This window comes from Cygnus atratus, chromosome Z (genome assembly GCF_013377495.2).
Source record: "Cygnus atratus isolate AKBS03 ecotype Queensland, Australia chromosome Z, CAtr_DNAZoo_HiC_assembly, whole genome shotgun sequence".
NCBI classification, from domain to species: domain Eukaryota; kingdom Metazoa; phylum Chordata; class Aves; order Anseriformes; family Anatidae; genus Cygnus; species Cygnus atratus.
In genome coordinates this window covers 25707685-25732397 of record NC_066396.1, presented here as the reverse complement: position 1 = coordinate 25732397, position 24713 = coordinate 25707685, and the positions used below count along the sequence as shown (strand labels likewise).

General features: G+C 42.2%; 1 protein-coding gene across 1 annotated transcript in view; it reads left to right on the top strand.

Annotated features, from left to right (window-relative positions):
• Positions 1-24713, top strand: part of IQGAP2 (IQ motif containing GTPase activating protein 2) — a 128083-nt gene that overhangs the window by 4226 nt on the left and 99144 nt on the right. The window contains exon 2 of the mRNA XM_035553493.2: positions 17235-17334. Within this exon, the coding sequence (XP_035409386.1) occupies positions 17235-17334 (100 nt within the window). The remainder of the gene's footprint in view (positions 1-17234; positions 17335-24713) is intronic.

Sequence of the window (24713 nt, the reverse complement as noted above, 5' to 3'; positions counted from 1 at the left end):
GGTGTTAGGAGATGAGCAAACAAGCAGCATGAAACTTTGAGAGCTGCCCTGCCTGTGAAGATAGGCAGGGCAAACCCAAAGTGAAACGTAGCCTACGCCTCTCTATGAAACTGCACCTTAATGCAGCAGGATGTGAAAGTTTGCAAAGCAGTGACTTTTAGAAAAATGTTGAACTTGAGAATCTATGACTTCTGCGTGTCTGTATTAAGTGCAGGGAAACAAATGGCCATTTTTCAACTGAATAGGAAAAAAATCTTTTGGTAAATGTTCCATAGGATTTTTTTTAAATGAAAACAGATGGATTTTTAAAGCTTTAAGAAAAGGCTTAACTGTATTCTATGCATGTATATTCTGTTGGGTGTATGCTTTCTGTAGCACTTGCGGCTCATGAGAAAGCTTTTCTTTTTTATTGATGGGTGTAATTTGGCAACCAAACACACTGTTTATCTCTTCTACTCTTTTGTACATTGCTAATAATTAAACTGCTGAATGAGAACTTGAAAAGTTTAACTGCTTTGTTTAACCAAGTGCACATAATTCATTTGGTAGGAGTGGTTTTCTGTATGCCTTTTGCACAAAGCAGACTCATCTCCCCCGAAGTCTCTTGGTAAAGAAAGGACTGAGCTATGTTAGAGCATGCTTGCAGCTACTTGAGCACTGTTGAAACAGGAAATATTAATATCGCACTGGAAGCGGGTTTTATAGTGCACACACAAGTGTGCTATATCAAGTCCAATACTTGAGGCAGGGAGTAGGAAGCATGCAGATTTGCAGTTTGCCTCTTCTGTTGAGAGCGGTGTTTCAATTACATAGTTGTTCCATCTCAAGATTTGCTTGTTACTGTTGCTGGTTCAAGTCTGCTGTGATATACTGGGAAGAATCTTACCTGTGTGCTGGGAAAAAAATGCCTGACAGTGATAGACAGGGCTGGTAGGTCATACTTCACCGGGATGATAAGCAAGCTGTGCTCAGCTCCTCACAGCAAATGATTAACCTGCTGTGTTTGCTTCACTTGTTCAGGCTGTTTTGGTGATTTTTTGGAACAGATATCCTTGAACTGTTCCTGCAGAACCAAATTGTTGGCATCGGGTGGGGAGGAAGCAGTGCCCACCCTGTGACCTGCTGGGGATGAAGCAGGGAGTGCCCCGTGGGGGCACCTTGCTTGTTGATGCCCAGCAGTGAGATGGGCTGGGACACAAGGTGGGCCCTGCACAGCTCTCTGGGTGGATCAGCACTTCCTGTGCCTCAGAGCTTGTACTTGCCTTTAGAAAACCACTGTCATCTTCTGCAGGGTGCCAGCTGTGCTTTGAGTAGTGTTAACCACAGGATATGCACTGCTGTAGTGTCACAGCTGGGGGAAGGGAGAGGCAGGTGTGTGCTGGTGGCAAGGGGTATCCTGCTCTATGGGGTGACAGGCTGGTGGCAGCAGGCGGTGTCAGGAGGGTGCTGTGGGGTGGCCTTTGAAGGGTGCCAGGGTGGGACATGGGGCAGGAGAAGGAGATGTGGCCACAGTCCTTGCGTGGAGTCCTATGTAGCAGAGAAAAGGCATACTTTGGTCTGAAGATCTACTGCTGCCCCTCGACGGAGATACTGAATCAAGTGGTGATCCTACAAACTCCACAGTTCCTACAAACCCTTCTCTTGCTCCTGAATACATTTTGAAATGCTAAAAAAATAAACAACCATTAAGAACTTGTATTGGTGGCTGACTTCAGAGTTTAATTAAATTTCTCTTTTATTCAAGTGAGTGTGTATTAGCAAGAAACATACCTGGAGGAATCATGTCAGTGTTATCCTTTCTTATCGCTTACTGTGCAAGTTAAGAGGTTGGTCAGGTACAAATCCTTCAGGAGTCAGATTTGAGCAGCACCTCATGGCTCTGACTCATATACATGGGCAAACAGCTGCCAGGCCAAGGAGCTGCTGCCTCAAGGTGTGGTGCCTGCCCTGTCTGCCAGACTCTGGAGCTGGCAGAAACTGCAGTTCTCATCTCAGGAGCTTCTCCTGGCTTGGGTATAGCAGGCTAAGCAGCCCATGGATTCAGCAAAAGCTGGTAATAAGGGATGTGGTCTCTGCCAGTCTTCCACTGTGGACTTTGCTACACTCTGAATGAAACAGGTCAAAAGCTCCTGTGGCCTCCAGCAAGGTATTTAAACTGATTCTTACCTGGCTCCAAACTCTGACAAGGTATTCAGGCTGGGAACACCAGACATGCAGGCTGGAAAATGAGAAGTTGTGCATACTAGCCACTCTGGGCATTCTGCCTGAAAATCGAGGATATCTTCCTGCATTTGTGCTCAATTTGTAAAGATGCTCATTACACTAGTTATATCTGCAGAACTGGAGCCTCGATTTCTATGAGCCCAGTACAGATTAATTTCTGGAAAGCTGAAATGAGAAAAGCCCAAAGTATGTAGAGAAATGTATTCCATGGTGTTGAAGGCCACTAAATATTTTACTTCTTATTTTTGTGGGGTGTTTCAAAGGTGTTTTGTGGAACTGTTGCTAAGTACAGAGGATTTCTGTGTCCAGTAGTCCGGTTAAAGTGACTAGAAACTAGATAAAGTGCTTGAAAACTTAAGAAGGGCACAGGTTGGCTTTGCTGAAAACATGATCTTTTATCAAGGGCTAACTTCTTCTGAGAGAAACTGTTGTTTAACTGGTGTTTGTTACATTGAGATCCCAGCTTGCTGCAGACTTTTGCAGCTGGGGAGCCTTCTGCAAAGCCTGAAAGTGTTGAGGTGCCTTCAGCTGGTCTGCTGGGCTGCTGCGGTCTTCGCCTCTCACCAATATGATGGCATGGAGACCTAACCTGTTGGGTGGCAAGTCGCTCCTTGCAGAGCTGATTTGCATGGCTGGGTTTCCAGCATCTTCCAGCCTCTGAAGTGGCTGGTTGTGGGTGACACAGCTGCTCATGCTAACCCCAGGAGGGGGAGTATTTATGACCAGGTGGGACTGTGGCAGCCAGCATTTAAATGAATTTAAATTGCTCTGGATCCGCACCCTGAAGCTGTGGTTTTGTGTGCACTTTCAGTCAGCTCTGCTGTTGGGAGAAGCAGCCTTGACTCCTTCCATGTGGTTTTTTTTGGCTGGGTTAGGTCCCCGGTCTGGCTCACAGCATAAACCCACAGTCAGGTCTGCCAGCCTCACGGTGTAGCTGGAGCTAGGATGAACACAAACAGCAGGTCGAGTTGTTTTAAGCTGTGTTACTGCTGCACATAGAGACGAATATTTGATTGGGAAAGTGCATGTAAAGGGACAGCAAAACATGGGGATGGCACAGGAGCGTGCAGGTGAACCAGGCCAGGGGACCTCCAGGTACATGGGGTGGTGGGATGAGCATCACCTGCTTGCTGGGTGCCCCTGCTGTGGTGCTGCTGCTGGTCTGGTGCCACTGCCTGCCTGACAGGGATGGGCTTGCTCTCAGCTGTCCTGTGGCCAAAGCAGTTTTGAATTACAGAAATGTTTTTTGAGAGAATTCAGTCTCAAATGCCATAGTTCAGTAAAGCTGCAATTGTCAGCAAAGCTGTTGCAGTGCTCACCAAGCACTGCTGCAGGGGTACAAAAATTGTAAGGAACTGTAAACATTAGACTGAACAAGAAAGGTAAAAAAAAAAATGCTTCTTGTACGTAAAAGTAAGTTTCAGTACAATTTTCCACCCCTTTTCTGATTGTAAAGCTACTCTTGAGTTGCAGGGCCTCAAAACTGCAGGGATGAGAAGTGACTTGTGGTATGTACTGCTCATTTCTGGGATTTTTAGTTTTTTTCAGGCCAACTGATTTACCCAATCAATAGCTGGCTGGCCTCTGTTCAGTAGTAAACAAGGCTTAAATTCCATATGTTCTCAATACGATGTAGCAGGAGAAATAATGCTTTGAAATGTCAGCCTGGGTATGTGGTAGTGTAACTTAAAAAGAATACAAAAGTGTACTGGGAGGAGCAGTGATTATGCTCAGATTAGTCTGGGATAGAGCACTTACCCAGGAAAAATGGTTGACTGTTTTTCCAGGCACACTGTAAACATTATTTCATTATATGTGACCTCAAACTTTTTGATTTACTGCTTTTCAGGACACGGCAGAGCAGAGATTTCAGTGCTGTGATTTAGCGGAGGCTGGGAGATGAACCAGCCCTGCTTTGGTGTTTGTTAGCTGACTGCTGAAAGCAGGTAGCCAGCTTAGCTGCAAAGACTGGATGTGACTGCCTACCACTCTGAATTTACATCACCTCTGACCATGATGATAATAAACATTTAAACAGTAGATTACAACACTCCAGAAGCCATCTCAGTTTTATCACGTGCAAGGCAGACTGCTTGTGCTCCAGTTTCTATCTTCATACCTATCACAAAAAGAAAAACACATGATTTTGCTGAATGTGAGTTGTTCTAGAACAAACTGAATGTATTTCTTTCTTTTTTGTATTTTCAGTAGTAACAGCAAACAAGGGCTAGTGTTTCCCATAACACTGAACCATAGCAATAACACTTGGTAGTTTCTCCTTTTTCTTTTTGTTGCACTTGAACAAAATTAAGCAGATCCACAAATGTTTATGTACACAATAAAAAAAAGTGGATTTATGCAATGTTGGTCTATATATTTTTTTCCTAAAACTACAGTGGGATGCTGTGGACAACCAGCTACCTGCTTCATGCAGGATGCAAATGTTGTTTGATGATGGCTGTATCTGTAACCCTGAATGGATGAAGAAATAAGCTACTGAGGTGTTGGGGTTCCTAGAGCAGTAGCAGAATTGGTCTGTATTTGTTTCTTAGACACATTTGAGATGCAAGTTTACATCTGATTGGGTTGTTTAAATTTATTTTTCACAAATTATAAAATAAAGGCTTTCTTGGAACTTGACCATTTGTATGAAAACTGTTGTCAGTTACAAAGAAGTATTTTCCTTCAGCTCAGTTGTTACAGCCATTAGTCTACAATCCAGCAAAGCAGAAAAACTGATGGTAACAAAACAAGCCCTTTTGTGACACTAGGTCTGTGCAGAAACTGTTCCCATTACAGTACTAGATGTTATTTTTCATACTCTTCTGTACCCTATAGCAGCTCTAAGTACCTTACAGCATGGATGATGACTGCAGATAGCATGAGTGGGAAACCAGCATAAAGCCTGGAGGAAGAGATTGTTAAAAGGTCTAACGAGTGCTACTTTTCAAAGCAGTGCTTCAATGAAGGAAACAGACTGCAGCTATACAGAAGATGACAAAAGTCAGTGCTGAGCCTTTCTAGATGTGATTTCTGTTGTTGAGTAGAAAATTCAAAACTTGAACTAGTAGCTTAATTTGATGTTAAATTTATGTGCATTGCGTGTAATATGGTTGCCACAACAGTGATGAAAGCTAAATATGCTTCCTGTATTTTAGTGGTCTTAGTGTTGCTATTTCAAGCAGAATGCTTGTTTGTTTTGAGGTGTTTGCATGATGATCCTGATATTACTATCTATATCTGTTTTCTATCTATTTCCATCTAGTTTCAACCCCCCTGCTCTGGGCAGGATTGCCAACCACTAGAGCAGGCTGCCCAGAGCCACATCCAGCCTGGCCTTGAATACCTCCAGGGATGGGACATCTCCTACTATTTTATTCACAACTGATATTTAGCATTGTCACTGCAGTGTTTTCATTAGTGGAAATGCAGTCAAGGTAGTGAAGAGACTGTTTTGGGTCAGTACTTACTGCATTAAACCAAACCTTATTTTTTTTGAGTGGACTATGGACTTGATGTGAGCAAGTAACCTGAAAAATGAAAGATGAGAGATTGACAAAGTTTTCTTTCAGCTTAGAGGAAATCTGAGTTTAGTAGATGTAATAATTATGTTTAGAAACTGATGGACACATGATTTAGTGAAAGCATATCTTGTGTGTGCAGCTGTCAGTGACTTGTCCTGGAAATGGAAGTTCTCTGATTACTTGATAAGTAAGGGGGGAACATCTGATTCACTTCATATCTAATGACTGTGCAGTGATATGTGCAATGGTAGCTATGTCATTGTCACTCAAAGCAGTTTATATTCTCAGTATTTACGCACTGCACCTATTGAGTGAAAAGGCAGGGTTTTGTATGCTCTTTTCAAACCTTGATGTAAGAACTGACATTTAACTTCCAGACTGTTGGTGCTTCAGTTCACTCCTATAGTTCTAACTCCTGATAACAAAGGAGAATTAATTCTTTTTACTGGGTGTGCATTTAATGGGGAGCACGAGGACGAGGCAACCTAGAGCCAGTGGTGCCAGCTCTGATAACTTTGCAAGCACTGCTCTGCTCACTGTGGAGCAGAGGTAGCCAAGCAGGTTTCAGGTGATAACGGAGGCCCTAACTGATATGGCACCGCCTTTGAACTGGTTACCTGTGAGGGTACACCAAGTTTGTCCTCTACCTGTGAAAAACGATCATCATCCCACCTATGAAGCAGGAACAAAGAAGGTGTCTCCTGCCCCTGTACCCTTCTGCACCTACATGGACTGGCAAAGTCAGTGAGGACAAGAGCTTGTAAGGTGAATTCCTGGCTTGTGAGCCTGTTGTACCTCTGTCCCCCTTTTATGGTGGCTCCTGCTCATGCTGGGCAATTGCAGTGAGAGAAGCAATAAAGTGCATTGTGGTTTGAGTTGTTTCACAAGCAGCTCAACTGCCTTCCCTGGGGAGCTGGAAACATGGGAGGTAGGGCAGGAGCTGCCATGGCTTTGTGGGGTCTACTGGGTGCTTAGGGGTCCATCACATGTATGTTGGATGTTCTGTACCATGTAACATTTCTTTACTTTCTGTGAATTTTAGTTCATGTTTGTACTAAAACTGTTCAATTTAATTCTATGGGACAATTTATTCTGTAGGTACAAACTAAGTTGGTTCAGCTGTTATCCCTAATGCTTAAGGTTTTTTTTTTCCCTGATAAGATTTAAAAAGCCATTGTTTCTATATAAAAAAAAAAAAAACTTCAAAGGCACTGAGGCTGTAATAATTATCTAGGGAGGAAAAGCAAAGCAGTCAAGGAAATGTGTTCTCCAAGTTCAGGGCTGCAAACATGGTGTGCATATTTTTCTTTCTATTTTATCCACATACTTGTGTTTGCATCTTAAGGAGGAAAGTGTTGTAACAGTTCAGGTGTTTCTGGATCTTTTTTCAGAATATGGAGAGTGTGAAACAGTGTTTTGGACCTTTGTAGAGGCTGGACCCTGCAACAGACTGGTGAAGGAGCAAGGAACAATGAATTGTCAAAGAAACAAAGACCAAGTGTCAGGGCTGAGTGACTCTATAGTGCTATCTTGCAATTTCAAATTTACCTGTGCTTAAGTGATGCTTTTGCTTTTGGCTTTTCCTAGGCAGATGTTTCAACCCTACTGAGTCTTCTGGTTCAGACCCTGAGGCTTACATAGCTCCTGTTGAAGTTGCTCTGTGACACTTGCGTAGCTTTCTCCTCAGGTTACAGACTCACAGAATGGCTGACGTTGGAAGAGGTTGCCCCTTTTGCTCCAGCGCTTCCACTCGTCATCCTCCTTTTCTGTTTGGTGTAAGCTGCACCTTACCACACTTCTTCCAGCTGGTTACTATAGCATGAATTTGCTGGTAGGAAGCTTTTTGATGTCAATCTCACAGTGATCTGAACATTGAATCCATTTGGCAGATGTTCACTCCCAAAGAGAATAGTTTGCAGGGCTTTTTCAGGAGCTGAAAGGGGCTCTTCCCTTTCCTTCCCTTCCCTGCTCTCTCTCCCCCCTTTCTCCCCCTTCTTGTTCTTCTCTTCCTCCCTTCTCACAGCCAAGAGTAGTCCCTTATTTGCCAACATCCAGGTAGAAGGCATTTACTGCAACTGTATCTGCAAATTGTTCTTTTGGTCTCTATCTGTAATGCAGTCAGCTTTTTGACACTATAAAGATTGAAAACTAAACACATGTGCAACATTTTGCAGGGACTTACCTTAGCTGGTTATGGTTTAAATGACAAGTGTTGTTTTGAATTTCTACCTATCAGTAACGACAGTGAACAAAAACCTTCACCTTATGCTGCTTCTTGCAAACTTCAACCAGCTTGTGTGTCGGTGAAACATCAAAGGTTCCTGTCAAACATGTTTGGCCTCTTCAGTCCTCATTTGCCATGGTAAACCTAGTACTTCATCCTGGTCCTGTGGGAGGGATAAGATGTCCCAGCTTGATCAGGGTGACCTTAGCTCCTGTTTGTAGAGTGAAGCATCTAAGCTGGCAGCTGTGGGAGTGATAGAGCTATGGGTAAATATTGCGTGTGAACAGAAGAGAGGCGGACAAACCTGAATTCAGGTTTCCTGCTGTCACTGTGGTGAGTTCAGTCTGTGCTCTGCCATTCCTCCTGGTGGTCTGTTGTCCCTCTTTTCTGTTCTTCTACTCTGCTTCTGCAGTGTCTTTCTGCCCTGTACTTGACCTACAAATGTTTATGGGTGGAGTTCTACCCACCAGCAATGTTGTGACTGCATATAATGAAACTTGCCTTTTGGGGTTCGGCAGAAAGCTGAAGCCATGTCTAGTTTTGCTATGGATGCTAACATTTCCCTTTGTCTTTCATATCTGAGTAGCTTATTTTACTATCCTGGCAATATTAAACTATTCTTTTCATTATTTCATTTACGTTTTGTTTGTGTTAACTTGAACTGAGGTCAGAATAGGTAAACTATAAGGAAATGGGTTCCATATGGTAAAATCTTGGCTCTTTAATAAAAGCTTGTTAATGTATATTGCTAATAAAAAAGCAAGCAACAATTCTAGTGAAATGAACAGAAAATGGCAAATGTGTCAAAATACATGGAATTCAAATCACAAGCTGAGAAAGCTGTGAGCATATAAAGTTGACAGGAACCTTTCACACTTTGGTAGTTGATTCTTCATGAATTAACCTTTGGAAAAGGAAAGCCTATCGGAAATTCCTGCTGGAATGTGTGATACAGTTTCAAATATCTTGAGCCTCCAGTGACGTGTTAATCTTACCAACCAAATCTTCAAAAAATTGCTTTTTTAAAAACCCACTTGAAAAACACCATGCTTACTGTAAGTGTGTAGAAAATACACACACCTCTCAACTGGACTGACTACTTACCAGTGTAGTCTTTTCCGAGCTGGCTTCAGGCTTGACTGTAATAATGGATTGGACTATGTACATGAAGACAGGATGACCTGCAAGGGAAAGAAACGACTTGTAATTGGTGTTCAGTTCCTCATTTCCATCAGCCTGAGTGCTTCTTTAGACTTGCAACTTTATTTTGGTAATGTTAGACTGAGGTTTTATCAGCAACCAGAGCTTTATGGACTACCAGGTATTTCACAGAAAGGAACTAAGTTTTAAAGACACTGAGTGCCCATATCTTGGGGAATCCAGTTGTGTTGAGATGACAGACTAGTAACATATGCAGAGATAAATTTATTAGGAAGTTACCTGAAGTATTTATACAGAGTGAGGTTTGCAATTAAATGCAAATGGAAATAGTTGGGCAACAGGAAGACTTATAAACTGCATTTCAGGTTTATAATTGTAGATGGCAACACGTGCTTTGAAGCTAACTGAAATTTTTTAAGGTCAAATTTTCATGTACTTCCTTCAGACCCATTATTCTGTCTCCCTCCCTGTTTTTCCAAGTATACAGAACAATTATGCTGTAGTTAAAATATAATGAAGAGTGTTATTTTTCTGCACAATGTAAAGAACCCTACTAGACAAGAGATGGCTGTGCTCTGGTATCATTACACGTTGAGAGAAAAACAGAACTATTTAATGTCTATTGCCTCTACTAAAGTGTCATTTTATGGCATTGCAGAAAGCCTGACATCTGAAAGTAAACTAAAGGATATTGATACCTATAAGCAGAAAAGTGAATACTAAATGTTCCAGCTGTGCCTATGATTACTTGATGAATGCCAAAGTCATCTTGTGTCTGTGTGGTTAAAAGTGACTTAACTTTGTGGGAATTCAAGTAAACTAAGACAAGTCTCAAGAGTCTGTCAGCCTTCTGCCAGTGTTGGCATTTGACAAGCTCCATGAAATCTAGCAGTTTTGACACTTGGTCCCAGAAGCATGGGTTGTGGTTGCTGTTGCATCACAGTCCCTTTGTGTGATAGTCCTAAGGTTCATGACTTGAAATAGTGCTTCCTTTCTCTAAATGGTTGTGGTTGGACTTGTGGCAGCAGATACAGAAGACTGAAATGAGACCTTTTTTCAAGGAAGTGGGGGAAGATTACTCTGGGAGAGTGAATGAACAGGAATAAGTCTCTACAAGAAAGCTCAAGGGAAGGAGTGGCTTGCTAACACTTCCAATTTTTACATCAGAATGTCTTTTTATTGGACTTCTGGAGTCAACTCTCAGAAAATGCTTTTTTCCCTCCTTGTTTGCAATGGCTGGCAGTGAGATCTGGTCCAGAACTGTGACCCTGTAGATCCGGTGTGACCAATTTGTGAGAATGGTCTGGCCAGAAGATGTGTGTATTTATGTATGAAAATCTGAGCTTGCATGCCTCAGACGATGTAATAACTAGATTAGGAAATCCATAGTCATTTCTAAGGAAGGAGAGAGCAGTTATATATTGGAAAAATTGAGAAATGCCAGATTGAAGAGCCTCATAATTTAATAAAGTGTATTAGTCTAGTATCTTAGGCAAATCTGCCCTCCAAGTTCACAGCTGTGGTAAGTCTTGAGTGCTTTCAGTGTTTTATGTTGTACAGAGCCCTTTATTGGAGCAAACGTTCAGCAAATTGACTGAATTTCCTTAACTGGAGCCATAGGAAAAGGGTTTGGGCCATCAGGTTTTATGGTTGTGGGGTATGAGCTAGCTGCTTGCAACTGTGCTCTTTGACAGAGTAAGTCTGTAGAAGGCTGTCCTGATCAGAACCTTAAATTTTTCTACCAAAGATAAGTGTCTTCTGGCATAACAGTAGACCTCTTAGGTACTAAGTACCATAACAGAACTCCTGTAATAGGAGTTTGGTGTTATAAAACCATCTTTTCTTAATGGATGTCTCTGTTCACAGTTAGTTGGCATATTAGCTTCTTCACAGTTAGCAAAGTGCTGCATTAGGTACCTGTGATTTTGTATTTGGGAGCAGAGGCTCAGGAGGAAACTTCTGCATCCGTAGCTTTGCGTAGTGCTTTTCCAATAGCTGGGCATGTAATCCTGTCCATGCATTTTCCAGCTGGCTGGCAGTGCAGCAGGCTCAGGTAGCAGTGAACCTGTCTCAGAAGGAACTGCCAGATCACAGACCTGCTCCAGTTACAGGGCCTGGCTGGTGCTGCATTTGCTGGGGTAACCCCAGGAGCAACCGGTAAGCTAAGCCGCTCTGGGCAGGCAGTCCTGGCTACTTGAAAGTACAGATTTTACTAGAAATAAAGATTAAACTGAATGTATCGGCCTTGTTCATGTTAGGATAAAATATTTGCTCTTGTAACCTATGGTTTTTGAGGTCACCTTGACTCTAAAATGCAGTTGAACTTTTTCTTGAAATTACAGCACTGAAATGTAAGGACATATACTTCCCATTCAGAGTTTTTCCTGGTACAGACAGACATGAATGGGATGTTACCTGTGTTACCTGGGGTCCATCAGTCACTGCTTTCATAGCTGGTTCTAATTTTACCAGGACTGACAAGTAAGGTGCTGCTCTGGAGGCCATGTGCAAGAGGGTCTTGACTTTTGTTATAGTGTTCTTTGAGCTGTTACAGCATTTATCTGTTAAACACTTTTCACGGTGCTAATGCTAGGGATGTTGGGCTACACTTGGGTGGGCAGAGGAGGCAGGAAGGTGTGAAGAATGGACACAACTCGCCGAACATCTTGCTAGTGGACTTGAGCATGTCCTTGCCTACTGTGGGGCAGTGTGCCAGCCTTTGTATTTGGGCTTTACACAGCTGGGACTATGAAATGAGATTTAGATGATGTTCAACTCAAATACTCTAGACAAAAACTTTTATTCCAGCATTTTATTACATTTTCTCATGCATCCCTTTACCTCTTACCTCAGTTCTGAGTTTACTAACTCTTCTCTGTCACTGTAAGAAGATTTTGTTCTTTCCATCCTCTGTTATATCCTGTGTATTGATCTTCACTGTTGTGGTGCCAAAAGCCATTGTCTTCCTTGCTCATTTCTCTCTCCCTGGGAAAATGTTTCTCATGTGGGAAACTGAGAGCAATTGGTCCTGACAAATAAGAGCCTCTGCTCCTTTTTTTTTCTGTCTTTTGGTATGTCTGTGGCAAGTGTCTTGTTAAAGGGTCTACCTGCTAGAAGCAGCCATGTATTGTTCTTGAACTATTGCAAACAATTATACATCTGAGTACAAATGAATAACCAGGAAGCCTTAAATGATTGTGTTACAGTATTTTTTTTTCCCAGTCTGTCTTTTAAGAATAAAAAAACTGGCTGGTTTGGGATTATCCCAGAATATCTTGGACTTGTAAATGGCTCCATAAATTTACGTTTGCAAATTAAAACAAAATTCACTTTTCCTTGTATGTTTTTCAGTTACATATTATAGAAGATTCAAGTTCAGTTTCGTTTAAAAAAAAAAAGAACCATAATTTATGGATCCGTGGGGTTGTTTGAAAGTCATTGCAAATTAGACCTGTAAAACACCTCTTATTTACTGTCATCTCAAGTGTAAAAGCACTTATGTGAAAGATCTGATAACTCATGTGTTGATGTGGATTATCTCTGTGACCCTGAGACCTTCAAAATCCTTGCCATAGTTGTGATAAAAAGGTTGACTCTGAACTTGGACCACATTTGCATAATTAGCACTTCTGGAGCTCATAAGACTTGCTCAGTTTACACGATAGTTTTATATGAACCTGGTTTTATTTTATCTACTAATGCTGAGTCAGACTGGGCAAATGCTTTTTGTGCTTTGTCAACTGTAGGTGCATACAGCACCTTGGGGTATGTTGGCAACCCAGTGTTTGGCTGACAGAGCTCCAAATATTTGATAACATCTGAAGTGGCCATCTTGCAACAGGGAGCACAGAAGATGTTTTTGCAAACTATGAGCCTGAAACATCAGCTAGTCATTGCTACTGTCCTATCTGTTCTTCTGTTGAGGTGCTATACCATACAGAAATATTTCAGACAATGATGGTGAACACTGCTGTAATATGTCAGCTGGTGGAAGATGCTCGTCTCAACTCAGATTACCATCTAGTAAACAGACATTTCTGGGGGGTTGTGGGAGAGGGGTGTGGGGTGGGAAATGTGTGGAATGAGAATATGTAAGAAGTTGTTTGTGGTAAGCCATCTTTTCCACTGAATCAACTGAAGTAATTGGCGGAAGAATTTGCTTACTCAATTGTTACATCTTATGGAGTGCCCCAATAAGTCTCTGCTCACGTTTGTTGAAAATTAGGTATGACAATTTAAGCTCTAATGCTGCTAGCTGCTCCATGCAGAGTTTTCTACTTATTCCTCCTTTGGTGTTTTTTCGTAAGGAAATACCTGTAATGAGGGAACCCAGTAACTAAACAAACAATTTTTTGTATTAACTGCTGGCTAATGGGGTGGCAACAATTAAAATGAGTTGAAATGGAGAGCTTTAAGGACTGCACTATATATGTTGTCCATGTATTCACAACATTTCATCTTTGAGGGAATGCTTGTGATGTTTTTATCTGAATTCTAAACCCCAGATTCCCAAACCAATAAATTGAATTGTAAGATGTGATTTCAGATGCATTTTTTTCCTGCATAGCCTTATGTAGTGGACATGTGCCTTATTCTGTGGCATTTGGATGTTTTCAGCAGCAATGTTGAGTCTGTCCAGATAACACTTGGTCATATCAGTGGGCTGGAGGTCTCCAGGTGGACCCTAACCTGGCTCTTCTGCCCCCATAACATTATCATAGCATTCTCTTCCTTTGAGTTTAGCATTATCAAGAAGTTACTGACAGAGCAGAATGTATGTATTTCATAAGTCTTCCCCATCTTCTGGCTGATATGTGCCCTGTTTGGAAAAGAGACTGAGCTTTCTGTCTTCAAACCAAGATCACTTGTCTAGAACTTTGTGTGGATGGATGTACCCAAAGGGTTTGTCTGGTAATGTGGAAGGCTACATGCTTGAGTTTATAGCTGAAGACTGAAGTCTTTGCCAAAAATTGTTACAGCAATCCAGACATAAAGGACCCATGATCTTGAAAGTCTTCAAGTTAATTTCCTGTGCAGCTTAGTCCTGGTGCCACCTCTATCCCACAGGTTGTCACTGCTGTTTCTAAAAGCATTTGCAACCGCTTATTTCATGCGATATCACTGTTGCTTTGAAGTCAGTATGTGCTGGAGGGGGAAAGTGTATAAGCAGTCTTATCAGAAGGTGGTGGGTGTTGCAAGAGACTCCTCCCAGCATAAGTACTGTAGGTGTTGGTGCTCCCTGTGCTTTGCTTTTTCAGAGCGTAGATATTTAGCCCAGAAACAGACACTTTAGCACTGGCAGGAAAGAAGCCTAACCTGTGAATTGCTGATGTAGTATTTCTTTTAGAAAAGATCTGTATTTTTCACTTTTCAGTGTCTCTACATTCTTCGCTCTTGTCATTTTCTCTCATTGTTGGAGGTTTCCTTAAGCAGAACTACAACAATCCCATGATATCTGTCAGTGCCTTCACCCACCCTCTGAGTCAATCTTTGCCAATAATTTTAATGAGGGATTTGATGTTGGCCAGGGCTGATCTGGTATGTCCTTGTTGAGGATAGGAGGGACCCATGGATGTGTAGATCCAGGAACAGATTGTAAAGCATTAGTTATTCAGTTAAATTCCTAGACTGATGTTTATCAAATGGGTTGTGTGGTTTTCCACTCCAACTTTCAGATAAGTTGCCTTTTTTTTTTTGCTTTTTTGATTGTCTGGCAAGTTGTGTTTGAAGGGCAAGAGTAAATGGTGAGAGCAGCCAAGTACGGGAGCTGAGAGGAGCAGGACATGATAACAGCAAAGCTTTTCATAGAAAGCTGTTATGGGGGACCAAGTTCAGGTTACATCAAGGCTGACAGGGCCACAGCATGTTAGGGTGGTTGGCTGGGCTCCTCTGGTGGCACTTGTCATCATCCATGGGCTCATACCTCTGGGTGAGCAATGCTGTCTGAAAACTAGCCACAGAGCTCACTGCCTCAGGTAATGAAGTGGTGTATTAAACTTCAGCATGGTGCTCATTGATATTTCACCCTTGTCTAAGGGAGCCATGACTCCTCCCCTGCAGGAGCGCCGTGTCGGGGTGTGGGATCAGCCTGTCCTGGGCATGCTGACACGTGGGCAGGAACAGCAGCAAAGCAGCCTCCACAGCCAGTTTCCCATGCCGAGTGTTTTATGGCTTGAATCTCATGTTTGCCTCCACATTAATGTTTCAGTTCATAACGAGTGATGACCTGATTACAGTATCTGAGAGCTCATTTTAGAGTGAGTCATGTTTATTGGAGCTACCAGACTTAAAAGGGACTCGGAGCAAGACACGTATTTGTTTTATCGGTGCACAAAACTTCTGGGTAATTAGGAAGAGCCATCTTAAAAGCAAAGGAAGATGAGAGATATCAGTGCTTGTGGTGATTAAAACTGAAACTACAAAGCTCGTAGTAGCTATATCATACGTTAACAAATGTGTGGTAGCATCAGCCCAAAACGTGGGCGAGTAGTGTCATTTTTTTTTTGTCCTCAGTAAGGACGTGCTCTGTGTACTCCTGCTTGTCAACATGGGTCATTGGCATGCTGAAGCTACAGGATCTGTTTTGTGTGTGGTCTCCATTTGGAGAAGAAAGTATTTTAAATATCATTAGTGCATAATGAAGTGAAAGCGGTCTACTGTGACTCCATTTTCTCATGTACCTCAGATAGATGGGATCACTTCTCTTTTCTTTTCTCAGGTTCAAACTTCAATATATGTATGTTCTTGTAAAGCACTCTTGCTTTGTTATGGTGTCTTTTACCCAAAGTGCTCATATCAGCTCAGGATGGTGTTTACCCACTAAATGAAGAAGTTGCATCAGGGAAATGCTGAAAATTACTTGTGGCTTGCATGATCTGTGTGGCAGTACAAATAATAGTGGCCAATAGTGCATTTGGGAAGGAGAGGGTCTGGTTTTTTTATCAGTGGTGTTTCTTGTTCTCAGCTTGTGGCCTGCTGCTGAAAGTGGCTGGCCCAGCCCTATTTCCGTCCCCACCCTGTGTTTGCATGAGAGTGGCTGCAGATGTATAGCAACTCAGTCAGATCAGAGATTTGATCCTCCTAGAAGTGAGTCTCTTCATAGCTCTTGTTTTTTTCAGAAAGGTCAGCTCCTCGTTCTGCTTCATGGACGCAGCCATAGGATTGTCAACTCTTGGCACAAACTGATGGGAACATGTGGCTGAGAAATACAAGGGAGGGTAGGATAAACTCTTCTGGCAGTCATCAGTGCAAATAGGGTGTTGTTTTGGTAACTGGTTTATAGAGAAGACACTCTTCAAAAGCCTCACGCTGTGATTGAAGCTCATCCAGAAGTCAGTAGTACTGCACTGCCCTGCAGATTCAATGCTGGAAACATCTGAACTTCTGCAAGGATTGAGGTTTTGCTCACAGAGGACCTTTTACCTACAAAGAGGGTCATGAGGCAGTTAATGATCAGGGATGCTTTCAGTTGGAGATGTGCAGAGAGTCATGCTTAATAGGCTGGGGCAGTGCTTTTATGGGAGGTGGTGTGGTTCAGCAGTAAGTAGGGGTATGAATACCATATCTCCTTCATTTGATTACAGCCCTTATCACAGGGCCTGTCAATGAGAGGCAGCCCAGTCTGCATGTTAACAGCTTGCTGAAGCTGCAGCTGGCTCCCAAGTTGCCCCTGAGACAACAAATGCCCTTGCATTGTCTCCATCTCTACTTCGGTGGCTGTGTTTAGCATGAGGCTGCTCCATCCAGTGCTCACTTCAAACTTGTGTTTGGGAGTCTTTAAACTTCTCTGAGTATGTGCAAGCTGAAACTGTCAGCTCCCAGCCATAACCCCACCTGTTTGAAATCTCCTTCTTACCCAAAAACCAAGTGATGGACAAAGTGTGATATGTGCTTGGTATGAGCAAGTGGCACTTAAGGAATTCATGCTATGGAGAACAGCACCTTCTTGATCATCTAAATATCTGTGTGCCAAAAAAGTCTCTCTTGTGGAGGAGGGACAACTATGCTAATTTCTCTTCTGCACTATTTAGCATAGGTTTTCAGTAAAACTGCTCTAAATTGCCTTGACTCATGTGTAACTTGATATGGGTTTCTCTTTGCAGCTATTGTGGATGATGAAAGGCTTTCAGCGGAGGAAATGGATGAGAGGAGGCGTCAGAACATTGCTTATGAGTATCTCTGCCACTTAGAAGAAGCAAAAAGGTAAGTAAATGAAAGTGCTCTTATAGCTGACCTTTAAATACAGAAGTTCAGGCCTGCTGTGTTCTTGAGTGTTGTGATGCTTAAAATAACTTTTGCATTACTTCAATTAACTTAATGTTGGAATCGTAACACTTCAGTGTGAGAAACAAATGACCAATATGAAAAGCTTTCTTCAAAGAAAGGGTTAAATCAAGAAAATCTCTTCACACTCACTGTGGTGACCAGCATCAATGAAAGCAAAGGCTGGGTGTTAAAACCTAGGGCTGTGGTTTTGTGAGAAGCTGAGTCAAGCTTGTGTGACTGACTGGGGAAATGCTTTTGCTCTTGGCCACGTGGTCCTACTCCCTTCTAGTTGCTCATGCTTTTATGGACTGACTTGGGTTGCCAAGATGGCAGATAATCACCTGGGCTCTTACTGGGTTAATGATCCATATCAGCTCAGTGTTTCGGTGGTGGCGTATGGCAAGTGCATACAGGACAGTAAAGAGAACATACAATCTACTCTTCTTTTAGCTCCTCTGACCCATTGGTCAAGACTCGTTACTCCTTTCTTCAAGTGACAGTCTGTGATGAAGCGCTGATTTTTCAAGGACACTGGGATTTTAGTACTGTTATGCAATTGTGCCATGCTATCTACAATTCACTCTCAAAACACATTCAAAAATACTTTTGTAACTATTAAGCAAGAAAACAAGGTGGAATATCCTTGTGCTTTTGGAGTAGCTTAAAATGCTGCTATTAGCATTTGTGAAAACATTTCACACTCAGTGTCGGATCAGAATTTTTCAAAGATGCCTGTTGTGCTCCATTGCTCCTGTATGGCTCTGTTGGTAACTATCCCACTTCTGATCTGCATCAACAAATAGATAGGGAACATTATTCCTCATCTTCAGTTGGGTGCCTCTTCTAGAAATTTCTGTATGCAAAAGGAAACTTGCATTTTGACAATTAGTAGTACAAGCTGTAAAACCTAGGAACCATCGGTGTGATGAGAAAACACAGGAACATTAGAAAGGAGCAACACAGGGTACATCAGTCAGGAATCAACTACAGAAGAGTGCACTGGGTTTTGTGTCCACACTGCTCCCCACCATCATTCTGGCACTGACAGTTACCTTTCTAGCAGCCATGGGGCAACTAGCTGCCATTTACCTTCTCCTAGACATGTTATAAGTCAGGCTTTCTTATTTCAGTTTGCTATTCGTTCTGCTGTCCCACTCAATGCTGTCCATTCTGGCAGCAGTATGATACTTGCCCTACTCTGTGTACTCCTGTTGCCTGCATCATGCAGTTGCAGGAGATTCCCCTGGTCAGCTGAGTCAGCTGGCTGTGCTGGCAGGAAATTTGAAGCTTTTTTGCTGAGTTAGTTTTCTAGTGGTTTAGTGATCTGAATAGTCTGATCAAGAGGTCAGAGCAGAATCAGTGCTAGCAAAAAGAAAGGGATGGAGTGCAGCAGGGCTCCTCCTTGCATGCTGAGTGGAGGATCAGCTTAACCACCTCAGGAAACCTCACTCTTTAGTCAAGTTTTGATTTTACTTAGTGTACCCCTCCATTTTTTGCAAGTCCACAGCCTGCTGACCTCTGGCAAGACAGGAATAATTAGTCTACAGATCCAGCCTTTTCTCTTCTATTGCTATTATTACTAATTTATCTTCCTGATTTTTTTTCTCCCTCTTCACTTCCCAGGGCTATCACTTTGAACTCAAGTTCTGTAGTTCTTCCTTTGAAGCATCCCTTGACACTTCATGAGGAAATGTTTTAGAATTACTGAATTAAATTAGCATCTGCTATGAGTAACCTACCTTCTCTTCCTTGTATTTATTTTCATAGGGATTCATGCCACTAGTGGTTTTCCAGAGGAAACAGCTTTAGTTCCACTAGCAGGTGACAGGACTCACAGCAAACACTTAGTCAATAACTCCTAGGGCTGTCAAGTACCTGGAAGAATTTCGGGATCTCAGTTTTTGAAATTTACTCTTTAAGTTAATTGTCAATGCTACTGTATAAGGTGTATGAGTGCTGCAGCATAAGAGACCTTGTGGTTCCTTGGCCAGGCATTGCTGAGGGGTAGAGTTGTCATGGGTTGAGCTAATGCAGCAGCACAATGCTGCTGGATGTCCTATTTGGGTGCCTTAGCATGGTGGTGATTTGGCAGGAAATGTATTTTATATATTAAACACAATATATTTTAAACAAGACAAGAGGGAGAACTGCTCCTGGTCAGTGGTTTGAATCTGCTTACAGCACAGAATCTGCTTACAGAACAAGGTGATGGCTGCCCAAGCAAGCAAGGAAGAGGGCAGGACTGCATGGAGAGAAGAGGATGATGGAGGCTGTGGGGACACTGTCAGATGGACAGAGCTGCTGTGGAAGAAAAGAGGGTGAGGGAGGCTTTTCCCTTCACTGTAAGCTTCTGGAATAATTCAGTTGCATCAGAAAACTTCCTCCTGAGAGGGGTTCTTGTTAATGTGGAAACACCACAGCAACACACCCTGATGAAAACTTGAAGAAACAAGCAGAAATGACTGCATCTCATAACTGTGTAGCTTCTAGCCCTCCTTGACTGCAAAGAGAATAATGTGAGCAGGGGTGGTCAGGGACAGGCTGGGCAAAGGTGGTGCCAGGTGGGTACATGGCAGAGATGGTCTGCTACTCCTCTGTTGGAACAGCAACAGAGGAAAATATCACATCTCTTCTCACTGCAGTCATTGCACACAGTGCCATAGCTTCTCCAGCAGCTGCAGCATTCTCCTTGTAACAGAGCCTGAATGAACCCAGAGGTGCTAGGAAGCAGCGGAGGTGCTAGAAGCAGGAGAGCAACCTTGGAGGGAGTAGCAGGGCTGTAATTCAAACTGGCAAAGCAGGACTGGTGTGCACTTGGGAGACCTGGTTGCAGGCTGACTCATCAGTACAAGAGGGCTCGTGTGCTTTGGCTGCACTAGGTGTGAAGCTCCAGCCGATGGGCCAGCATCTGCAGATCTCCTGGGCTGCACGTTGGTGCTGGTGGGACTGGCAGAGCAGGGGAGCAGGAGCTGGTGGAAGAGGCAGGATGGTGCCTTTGGCCCCAGGCTGTGAAACAGCCCATTGCTGCAGGCATTGCCCTGCTGCCTGTGCCCTCCTGGGTGATACTGGGAGCAGGAACCACATCTTTTACATACCTGATCTAGACGCTTGATGTCTGTTTAGTTGTACACTTTTTTTGACCCCTATAAAGCCTGAATGAAAGGAGAGGCATCTTTCAGCATTCATGGATCTATAGATAGCAGTGACAATAAATAGAAGAAATTACTAAAGCAAAGCAATTTATTTCCATTTGGTTGGCAGCTGCTGAAACAGCTAAGCAGCAGTGAGCAAACACAAGGGGCTTTGGTCCATATTGAAGATGAATAAATACTGAAATAAACAACTAATAGCAGAAGACTGGGGTGAAGTGTGGTTTTATATACAATACTAAGACAGGGTCTATGCTCTCTGGCAATATTTGTAATCAAAATATTGTTTTATAGCAACTCTGCACTTCAAAATGCCAAAGTTAATTAAAACGGTGAAGAATGTGTACTTTCAGCTGTTTTTTAGACCTCTGCTTGCACACTTACTTCCTGTAGTCCAGCTTTATTAAAAAACTTTCTGAGTTTAACATGAAAGGAGAATCCTCCTGCTGGTAGCTGTTTCTGCAAATAGTATTTTCTGTGCTAGGCATAGTATCTGTTTTATATATATATATATAAAATGTAGGAAATTGTTTTTTAAACACATTGAACAGGCTTGTAATATCTGCAGAGATATCTAATATCTGAATAGGGTGTTACATTTGATACTGGAGAAAAAACATTTTCTTCTTAGATTGTTAATCCTTTTTTGCCTAATAGCATCTGAGGGTTCTCTTGCTCATAAGACATTGGGTTTATAAACTTTCCTTAAAGGCAAGAGTAATTCCATGTTGGAAAAACGGAGAGTTCTTGGTATCCTTAAGCTTCTAAGAAGAATAAAACTAAACACTTAGGAGTAGGGATTTCTTCCTTCAAGCAATGTAAACATGCGTCTACAACAGAAGCTCACCAACAGTTGCATGAATATATTTCAGTATCATTTGGGAATTTTTTCTTTTAAATGATAAAGGCTTCAAGTAGGCAATAAGTAACAGCTGGGCCACAGACCTTAATGCCTTATTGGATGAGGCTAATTGTAACAGATAATCTGTGGAAAGGAGGATCTTGTGGTAAGTTTTATCTCTGTGATGCCCAGAACATCAGATTCTATCTCAAGTTTGGCTTTTGCTGTTGCTTGTCTCTTTGCACTTGTGCAATTACCTCTCTGTGAATGATAACACAGATTTGAGGGTTTTTAAACTGTGATTAAAGCTTTGGCAATAATGCAAATTGAATTTACAGTAAAACTGTTGTAGCTGATTAGGGTTATAATCATCCATAATTAAGGAGGCTCTATCTCTTGGTTTCTTGGAAATTATACCTTCTTGTGCTAGGCTTGAATTTGAACCAGAGGAAGCCTTATTTTACTAACCTTGCCTCTATGCATGAAACTAGCCAGATTTTTATGATGTATCTACTGAAATTTCATAATCAGAACTGCCAACATCTTCTTTTATTTCATTCTTTACTTTCTTATTAACTTGTTAAATAGGACAAGAACTTGTGTGGAACATTGAAATTAAAAGGTAATGAAGACAATGAAGGAAAACTAACCTGGGAATTTCTTCTGAGAAATTTGGAAGTGAAATCAGAAAGGAATGAGGATTTACTGTACAATAGGAAATCAAATAATCCATTTTAGATTTTAGAACCTGCTTCTTTCATCATGCTGGGTTTTATTAAATTGGTTTGCAACGGCTATTTGCAGTATTGGTCACTGAGATCACAGTTGGAAGCTGCTGTGTGAAAATGTACATGCAGTTTAATATGCTTAAAAGGTCAAGCCCTGAAGTGCTTAACTGGTTCAGTTAAAGCTAATAGTTTTGTGGTACCATAATACCACAGAAAGCTTTAGTTGCTCCAGTTGTCATGACTGAGGGGTTATTGGGGGCTTGGTTTGGAGCCCACCCTGTTACTGGGGGGAACTGATACCCTGATAAGGCTTGGTACAAACACTGAACCTGCCAGGCTGCTTGCTTCCATTTCTCCATGTTTAGGCAGTGGTAACTGTGCAGCCCTGGATGCTCATGGGTAAATCAACACAACTCAAATACTCTATTTTATGTCCATTTCTTTCATACCGCAGAAAATCTTTCAAGCTTTGTGCTTAAAGGTAAATCTATAATATTGTAATAAAGCTGTACAACTAGCTGACTGTAAGCAGAAAATAAGATACTTCCTGGTTGTCTGGTTTGTATGAGTTTGTCCTAAAACCATTCTTGGAGTAGCAGTCGACTGACATTTTTGTAGATTATGTACTTTGGATCATCTTCCCCGTCTCTGCCTTATGTCTAATAAAACCTGCAAGCCTCAGCTCTGTAAAGGCCAAGTGTTTGAAATTAAGATGCTTCATGAGATGAAACTCTTGGATTAATCCTTATCTGGCCATGATGTACACGTCCTTGAAATATCAGTTATATACTCAGTCTTCAGAGTTATTGATCAGCAAGTATACTTGTTGTTTCATGCCTTGATCCTCAAAGGTACTCATCTAGCAGACCGCAAGCTACTGAGTTGAACAGGTTTTTGTTCCAGATAGTTGTAGAATTGTGCAGATATGCCAGAGTTTCCATATGCAAGTGTCAGTGGTATCAATCAGTCCAAATAATTGCTTGGATAGCAACATTTGCATATGAAAAGTCTTACTATTAGGATCTGAAGGAGACAGAAACCTTTGTGCCACCATGAGAGAGCTGTTTCTGTACAGGATGCATTGACCTGCTCATTGGGATGTTGAGGTAATTCCTGCACATATTATGGGTCACTGCTCCGTGTGTATAGATGTTGGATAATGCTGCTGAGTATTGATGGATGTGACCTTTGTTTTTTGGAGACTAAACCATATGGCACTTAACCTATAACATGCTCTGAAGCTAATAGTACAGTCATTTCAGAGCCAGTACTTTCCTGAAGCTTTCCACTTTTGTTTTAGGCAGTACCCTCATGTAAAAGGATTTTTTTTAACAGAAGAGTGACCAGTATGGAATCTAGTTTTGTGCTCTAACACCCTCATATTGGTATATTGTAAGTCCAACTTCACCAGGAGAGCACATGGCGCTTTCATTTCTCCTTCGCTTTCCCCTTTGCAACTTGGATTATCTGCTGTGCAACTCAAAAGCAGGATTGCCTTTGTACTCTGCTGTGAGCCTAGCTCCCTGTCAGAACAAGCTAATGGCCTCATTCTGCACCCTATGAGTTCCTATTTAATATTAAGCATAACCTGAGGGGGCCTCATTAGGGAGTGAATTGTAGCTGAGTCATCATGTCATTGTACACAGTATTGTGGAGTAGGGAAGCAGCCTGCAAGGGGAGGATAGTGGGGTTCCTTGCATGTCACCAACCAAAATTTCCACATCTGTTCTGTTGGCAATGGTAAAGGAAAGTCTGGGGCTGAATTGTGTATGGAGGAGTGTAGCTGTAGGTATTTGAGGTAGCAGATGGGCTGAAGATTTGCATTTTTTTTTAAAGGGATTCATATGAGGTTCTTGTTGGGAAGAACCTGTGACAGTAAGTGTGAGCTGGAGGGGTGCTGTTTTATTTTTTTGCTTGGAGTTTGGAGGACTTTACTGTTGCTCTTAACCTTTGGGTGGTCCTTCTGCACTGTTTGAACTCTGCTCAGTAAGACAGGGTGTATGCTATGCTGTTCCTATACTTTTGAAAGCAGACAAAGCTTTTGCTGGCTAACCTGTTAATAATGGAACAAATCACAATATGGATGCTGGGTGTACATGCTCTGTGCTAGTACCACATGTGCTGGACTGTGGGCTGCAACAGCTGCATGCTGCATTGCTGGTGTAGATGACCTGCAAGTGGTGCATGTTGCCTGGCATGTATGCCATCATGCTGCAACTTCAGTGCAACCTTCAAAGAGCTTTGTTAAGGGTTGTGTGTCTGTTTGCTTTGGACCAGAGAAGGAAATTACCTGGGATGATGGAATTTGTTTTTTAACAGATCCCTTGCAGAAGTGTGCTTTTCATATGCTAAGATTCTCCTTACCCAGCTCTCTCCTGGAGAGCTGTTGATCTTTGGAAAAAGTGTTCATGTCCTTGCAGAAACTGTGGTGGGGAGATGTAAATGGCTCTTCATAGATCAGGAGAGATGAAGCAGCTGCTTGCAGCTTTGTGCAGCTGAGCAGCAGCTTGACCTTTGTAGCACTTCTTTGAGTGGACTGTTGCTAGTGGTGAGGAGCTGAAAGGCATGTGCTGGTGGAACCTTACTCTATTGGAAACA